Below are 8,138 nucleotides of genomic sequence, written 5' to 3'. Positions count from 1 at the left end.
TATATATATATATATATATATATATATATATATATATATATGGTAGATTCCCCCAAATATCGTCCTAGTTGTCGGGGTCAAATTTTGGATTGGGCTGCAAGTTTTACCTTTTGGTGTACATATTCAAGAGAGCTTCGTCCTAAATTTTTAGCCTCGCAACTCTGTTAATAGTGAAGAAACCTTAGATGGAAATTTTTTCGATTTTCACTTAAATCTGACGGCTAACGTTTTAAATTTTACAAAAAAATGTTACCTCGATGTTTTTCAAAGAAAAATCCTGAATTTTCCGAAAAAAAATGTCAAATTTTTGGTTCTATTAATCCTTGACCCTTAAAATAGACTTTTTCCTCGAAATTGGGCGTAAATTTATTATTCCATCACATCGAATTGAAAATATATTTCTTCCTTCGAAAGAACATATTTTTTCCCGCATTCACCTAAAATTTTAAATTGACACTCCTGATAGAAACTAAGTTATTTCATAATAGCCAACAACTATTTAAGGTTTTCTTTCCAACGAAAGCACGGTTATGTGCAACGGTTAGAAAATGAATAAAGGCATTATGCACAATAACTTTTCGACTGTTTATAAATAATTTTATACTGCCGTCAAACATTCAATCCTTGGAATGCCAAGGAAATTGTCGATTTTTGCACTCATCTTGTGGAATTGCTTAGCTTCTATTACTAGTCCCAATTTGAAATTTTAGGTGAATGCGTGACAAAATATGTTCTTTCGAAGGAAGAACGAAGGAAGAACGACGGGAACGTGAAAAAAAACTAAAATTTCATTAACTGACCCTCTTGTTTGAGTTAATGGCTACAGTTAAAAAGTTCCAATTTGACCGAGTATGATTTATAGAGAATTAGATTGTGAAAAGGAAGGGGTTAATGATGAAAATCAAGAAAGATTTGTTGTGTAGAATTTTTGATCTCTTGATGTTTTCTAAGTAAAATTGCGGGATATAAATGAATTGTCCCAACTGCTTCTATTATAACCAATATTCATAACCACTGAGTCATTGTGCGATCACGTGACAGATTTAATTGTTGGTACTAAGTGTGATGAGGAGTTCTGTGCATGCTAGGAACATCCTTTGGCAATATTCAATTGGATGTATTCTGTACTCCAGAACTGTAGAATGAAATTTTGCCGCATTTAGCATTCGAAACGTTAACGGTTGTCATGTTAAAGAAGAGTTCAAGGTTTTATCCATGAATCAGGAGTGCATACGTATCCGCAGAATAGTCCAGTAGAAGAGGAATATGTGTTAGTAAATACAACTCGTCTCAAGCCATTGATTTTACCTTGCAACCTCAAGAGGTTTTTTTAGCAGTTGGAATTCCGAGATAAAAGGTCTCCTGGGGTTTACAGTAAAATCAATAGTTTAGGACACATTTCGGTAATTTATAAAATTCTCATATCATTGTCGAGATATCGGTTTTTGATAATCATGCAAATATTTCGGTATTCACATGGAAATGTCACCCACATGTGAAAAAATTTAATATGATATTTTGTTAAGGTAATTATTTTCCGATTTTTTTCGATTTTTTAAATTACACTGTAGTAAAGCCTCAGAAAAATTTGAAAAAATTTGACATTTCATTTTGAAGTATCTAGAAGCCCTATCAATGAAAATATGCACCAAAAATATCATAATTAGTTGGATTTTCAAATTTTTATTCCGGGACTCTAGGCCGTCTACCCTGTATAAGGCGAATCTTCAGAAAAACATGGCAACTTTGAGCTTGAATATATAATTAAGAGTAACACTGAACATAAAAAACCTCACGGGATTTCTTCAAGTATACGATCTAGATCAGTTTTGATTTTTTTCCGATTTTTCCTATTTCTTTCAAATTCATCATTATGTCGATTTATGCTGGTACGGCGTGACCAACGGCGTTCGTAACTTTTGCGCGAGTAACGGAATGTTATTGGCTTTCCACTGCAATTCTATTTTTTTTGCAATTTCTGTTGAAAATTATACATTTTTGGCGTGCGATTTTTCAATAGATATTTCATATGAGACAGTCAATGAATATTTATTTTCTAGAAATTATTCGGTTGCTATTTTCTTCCTATAATCATGCTTGTGCATTCATTTTCCAATATTTTGGACCGCTCAGGAACACCCTCGCCCAAAAATTTCCATTTCGTAATCGTTGAATTATCGCCGTCATTTGAAGTTTGAGGAGTCAATGTCATGGTATTTCTTCAGTTACAACAATATCTCTTGACACATTGTTGCAGAATCATTGGATACCTAAATACGTATATACTTAATAACAATGAGATGAACGATTTTACATCTTGCTGGTGATTCCACCCTGACAAAGATTTAATGGTAGAATTTTTGCATTTGTAGGACTCTGTTCGTCTACTGGCAGTAGATGCTTGCGTGAGCATTGCAACTCTACTGCAGCAGGAGGACGTCGAGCAGTTGGTGATGCCAACCCTGCGACAGTGCGCTGCTGATCAATCCTGGCGGGTTCGGTACATGGTTGCTGATAAATTCACAGATGTAAGTGGTTATTCAAGCAATTTTCCCAATGTTATTCAATATCAATTGAGCAATCCATGCTATATCAAAGAGCTCACATGTAGATGTTAATGTAGCTCATCTCCTCAACTCTGTTAATAAATAATTCTACAATAAAAGAGTAAAAGACTTTTTTCGTAGAGAATCTTCTCAATTTCAAAAAAAGGTCGCATCAATTTAAGAAAAGACGTCTTCATCCTATAACATTTTGCCATTTAACAATAGAATTTCGTTGTTCATCTTTCAATTTGATAAATCAATGCTTAGATTGTATATTCTATTATTGCCATTGCTGGCAGTTTTATTATTAAGACAAAAAGAAGGGAAAAGATGACATCATAATGAAGTCATAATGCTAATGTTGTATCAATTTTTTATCAATTGGTTGTAACTTCTCCACATTTCGTAATTTTTCAAAATAAATAAATATGCATCTTATATTTTTGTGGAATGTCATTAATAAATGGAAGGGAGCCAAGTGAGAGAAAGAGAGAGGTAATGATTATGAAAGACAGGGGCTGTAGATAATGAAAAGTTCATCAAACCATCTTGGATAAATTCAGTCGATAATATACTTGCCTGTTAATCTCATTGTTTTTCCTAATTGATGTTTTTACAGCTTCAAAAGGCTGTAGGTCCGGAAATAACGAAGACAGACCTTGTCCCGGCGTTTCAAGTATTGTTGAAAGATACAGAGGCTGAAGTTCGGGCTGCTGCGGCTGACAAAGTTCGTGACTTCTGTCAAAACTTGGATCAATTCAGTCAAGAGAACATTATCATGACTAATATCCTACCGTACGTCAAGGAACTCGTTGCAGACCCCAATCAGCATGTCAAGTCTGCATTGGCCAGTGTTATCATGGGATTGAGTCCAATCCTTGGAAAGCACAAGTAAGCATTTGGTTCATGCACTCCTTTAAGGATGTTCATTAATTTTACAAAAACCACATTTTTTCGTGTTCAAAAAAATTCAGTAATTCTGTAAATTCTGTAATTTTTCGACCGTTGCGAGACAAAGTAAAAGCAATAATTTTAGGATCCAATAAAAGGACGGAAGAATTTCAGGGTGTTTTCTCATGTTTTTTTTATGCCGTAGAAACCGAAGCTGTGAGTGGTTTTTATCTACGACGGGGCATCCAAAAATTATCAACAATTCAAGTGTTTAAACCAGGTTTGCAGGACCACTATCAAAGAGGAAAAAAGTTGTTGCTTTCGTTAAACTAAATATATTTGTTCTTATGTATTTTTTTCTATTCGAATTATTTGGGAAGATATTGAGGGTGCAAAGAAACGTCCAATTTCTGGCGCGGGGCAGAGTGGGATGGCGTAGGGAACTGCGTTATGCACAGGTATTTAGTTTTCCAAAAGAAACATCTTTTGTTCGAACTATTTGTTTCTATCTTCAACAGTTTTCAAGCAAACTCGGTTTAAGCAACTGAATTGTTAATGACTTTTGAATATGCAGCCTCAAATAAAAAACATTGACAGAAACGGGAAGAGGCTATTGGATATGGACTATTACAAGATAAATGTATAATTCTCAAATTTTCCTTAATCCATATGTTCGCGGTTCGAGAAATGAAGAGCTATTTTTAGTTGAATGGAATTGATGTCAAATTTGGAACATAATTTTGCAGCACAATTGAACACTTGTTGCCATTATTCCTTCTGCAACTTAAAGACGAATGTCCAGAAGTGCGTTTGAACATAATCAGCAATTTGGATTGTGTCAATGAAGTCATTGGAATTCAGCAGCTTTCCCAATCACTTTTACCAGCAATTGTTGAGTTGGCAGAGGATTCAAAGTGGCGAGTCCGATTAGCGATCATTGAGTAAGTGCTAATTAAATGTGGGCGTTCACATGAAAAGGGCCTACTTTGACGGTATTGGAGTTATGTATGTTCCGATAATCTTGATCAGATTTCTCACATTTTGAGCCCAAAATCAACCCGATAGAATGAAAACTGACGTCAGTATAGACGATCAAAAAAACAATTTGACATTGGTTTAAGTGGGAGATGTGAAGAGATAAACGTAAATATCTCGGAAACTAGATGCGACAAAGTGGGCCCTTTTCACGTGGACGTACACAAATATGAATTCAATTTTATCCATTTCAATAATATACATTTCTTTAGCGAGATAACTCACAAAAGAGACGTCCAAATTTTGATTAATCATGATTATAATATTATTCTGTTAATACCTCTGAAACTAATACATTCAAATAAAATAGTCAAAGGCCTTGTTCATATCTAACAAAATTTTCTGAAAAAAAGGTCCGATATTTCCTATTTACACAACTCAGTTTTGAGGCAATCCTATTTGACTAAAAAAAATTATTTTTTATAGACTTTTTTCTACTGAATGGCAATTATTTTTAGTCTCTTCCTTCGAAAGATATTTTCCAAATTATCATAAAAGTTATGAAGTCACTTTATTTCCGTCGCTTCAGTGATGTATCTCAATGTATTATTCTCTAAGGATGATAATTTAATTTTACTTTGACCTGTCATTTCCAGATACATGCCTCTATTAGCAGGTCAACTTGGTGTAGAATTCTTCGATGAGAAACTCAATTCCCTCTCTATGAACTGGCTAGTGGACCACGTCTACGCAATCAGAGAAGCTGCGACACTGAACCTGAAGAAATTGGTCGAGAAATTCGGGCCAGAGTGGGCACAAAACACAATAATCCCGAAAGTTCTCAACATGACCAGGGATCAGAATTATCTCCACAGGATGACTTGTTTATTCTGTATTAACGTACGTTTCCATAAATTTTCCTTATCCTTTCAATCCTATTGATCGAAATAATTTTTAATTCATCAGTCAAATTAAGAATCTTGACTATTTAAATTTTCTCAAGAATGAGTTATTTTAGGAGATAATGTTGAAAACCCTGTTTTGAAGCTAAAAATACAAACGAAAACGCTTCCCTGACATTCTCTCCTAGGTTCGATCATTGCCGAGACAATTGCACACCAAATCTAATGAACAGTTACAAGGATAATCGAATAAATCGATGAATTAAATTTCTAGGTCCTAGCTGAAGTGTGTGGGCCTGAAATAACAACAAAAATAATGCTTCCCACTGTGCTTGCGATGGCAAATGATAATGTTGCTAACGTAAGATTCAACGTCGCTAAAACTCTCCAACGCATTGGACCTTATCTAGAACCAAGTGCAGTTCAAACACAAGTTAAACCTGTGCTCGATAAATTAAACACTGACGCCGATGTCGATGTCAAGTATTTCGCTTCCGAGGCTATTGCTGGAATTGCAGGTAAATAATCCATTAATAAAACAGTAAACAATAGTAGATAAAGAGATAAAACTATTGTTGTTAATCTAATTGTCAAATTTCTTTTATCATATGACAAGGATTTTTTTGTTATAATTTGAGTAATTTGGCCATGTTATTGCTATTTTCATGAAATATAGCGGTCACATGGAATTTATGTCACAAGAAATTTCATAAAATTGACCAATGACTTCGAAAGTAATAGGTTCAGAGAAATTTGTCATGATATGTTTATACTAAATATTTCCCACGTTTTTTTCTAAATCTACACACTCCGAAATATTTGTGGATTAATCTGCATAAAAGAATTTTGACTTGAATTATTCAATCGTTAATTATCTTTATTTTAAAAATTTCTCAAATATTCCAAAATATTACCTTTTTTCAGCATAGGTTGATGAAGTCCCTGAGTGCATTTACTCCCTAACAATAGAAGAATATAACATAATAAGAGCATGAAGAACAGAACAAACAAAAACTTTTAGAATGTTGAGGAGGAAAGAGAAATCGGAAGAAAATTCAATTAAGAGGAAAAATCATTACACCCGATAGCCGTTCTCTTTTACACGATATCCTCTTGGCAACAATTAAAAATAAGCACTTGAAGAATTACTCTTAATTAACAAACTAAAAAATGGAAAAATACATGAATAAAGTGAAATAAAATTCCCACGATTAAAAAAATTAGAAAGAGTAGTCATTAAAAAAAATAGCAGTTTATGTTAACCAATATTTAAAGAAAACAAAGAAAAAGAAAAACATCATTTTGTTGTAATTTGTATATCTATAATATTGTACCAAGTATTGATTTTATCGATATTCAATCAAGATCATGTATCTTCGTATAATAATTAATTGTCTTTAATCATTAAGGGTTAATCATGAAAATGACTCGATATCATTCCCTATCATCATTTTTGGATTTTAACAAAGAAAACTTCGGACATTAATAGCAACAAAATTTTTCATCCCACATTTTTCTGTAAAAAAAATTGTGAATAAAGTTTTTTTTTGCGTAACATCATTGTGGAAAATTATTCGATCTCGTGAAAAAAACATCAATTTGTTTTTGTTCGTTTTAAGGTGAGTTCACGGTGAAATTTGAGTGTTCTGGGGTCTTGTCATCACAAATCTAAGAATAGGGAACTTGCATAGAGCTCAATTCTTACGAATTCCCCTATGCACACATTCCTCATAACATGGATAGCTAAATGGCGAAAATTATGGAGGTATATTCCCTAGATGTGTTATGATAATTAATTGAAAATCAGTCGTTTTCGAGACCAATTTTTCGGCCAGACGTCACGAAAACGGTCAGGTAACTAGTCCAATGAACGAAGGTCTAACATACGAATGTTTGAAAATCAGGCTGCATTTTTGATGCAATTTGTGATTTGGCATATGAAACTAATGGCGGATGTTTAAGGTTCCCCAAGTTTGTGCGGGGGTTGAAAAAGCCAAAAAACTACCCCTGAAAACGGTTTTTTCGAAATAATTCGTGAATAACGCGCTGTACGTCTAAAAACGTGTCATACAAAGTTGTAGAGCTCAAAATTCTACACAAAAAATGTTTGGGGCACTTTACCCCTATTCCCAACCGTTCATCCCTCAGAGCCGCGTGAAGATCAGATGGGGAAAAAAAATGTTTTCCATATAAAAAATTGAAGTTAATGAATTTTTTTTTTGTAATTCGGAATATCAGTGTTTTTTTTTCAATACCCAGATAGCCAACTCTGTCGACGGGGTAATTATTGGGCATACTAAAAAAGTATAAAAAAAGGATCATTGGCAAAAGGGTCTCCCTAGGCCATTCTCATAAGCCTTTTACTACAATTGCTTTATGACGGTCTGACCCAGAGTACTTTTGACGTTTAACCAGTAGATGGCGTAGCGTCAATTTTTCCAATCTTCCCTCTCAGGTCGATATGCAAGGGCGCCAGTCGCAGGCGAACTGCCTGAGTAAAAAGACGTACGTAAAGACCCCCAGGTACCTAGCCGACATAGGTCACTAATTAGAAAAATGATCTTATGTACTCGATTGTACATCGTTAGTACATGATTGTACAGTGATTTTTTTTGTTTGTACACCCACCAATTAATTTAAAAAAATTAATGAAGTTTTGGCATGATTCTAGCCGACAAAAATTTCAAACTGTTCAATCAGCTCAAGTTAGGGGTCTATCTCAAAGGAAATCATTTGTACATTACGAATTTGATATTATTATCGTTTGTACAATCATCATTTATTAGTTAAAGCTGCGGTAAGTAATCATTGTCAACCCCCCCCC

At 34.0% G+C, this 8,138-nt stretch overlaps 1 protein-coding gene across 3 annotated transcripts in view; it reads left to right on the top strand.

Annotated features, from left to right (window-relative positions):
* Positions 1–6,874, top strand: part of LOC107046441 (serine/threonine-protein phosphatase 2A 65 kDa regulatory subunit A alpha isoform) — a 10,466-nt gene extending 3,592 nt beyond the window's left edge. Inside the window, exons 3-8 of one of the 3 annotated variants that reach the window (XM_015269057.2) lie at positions 2,373–2,528; positions 3,166–3,437; positions 4,184–4,378; positions 5,069–5,312; positions 5,589–5,832; positions 6,244–6,874. In XM_015269057.2, the coding sequence (XP_015124543.1) occupies positions 2,373–2,528; positions 3,166–3,437; positions 4,184–4,378; positions 5,069–5,312; positions 5,589–5,832; positions 6,244–6,248 (1,116 nt within the window). In that variant the 3' untranslated portion in view covers positions 6,249–6,874. Of the gene's footprint in view, positions 1–2,372; positions 2,529–3,165; positions 3,438–4,183; positions 4,379–5,068; positions 5,313–5,588; positions 5,841–6,238 lie in introns of those variants that run through there. The other 2 variants (XM_015269056.2, XM_015269055.2) reach the window with 2 other exon arrangements.
* Positions 6,875–8,138: the final 1,264 nt, after the last annotated feature.

Source organism: Diachasma alloeum, unplaced genomic scaffold (genome assembly GCF_001412515.2).
Source record: "Diachasma alloeum isolate Michigan unplaced genomic scaffold, Dall2.0 Dall_scaffold_01383, whole genome shotgun sequence".
NCBI classification, from domain to species: domain Eukaryota; kingdom Metazoa; phylum Arthropoda; class Insecta; order Hymenoptera; family Braconidae; genus Diachasma; species Diachasma alloeum.
Note: the sequence above shows the minus strand (reverse complement) of the source record. Positions and strands in the feature narration are given on the sequence as shown.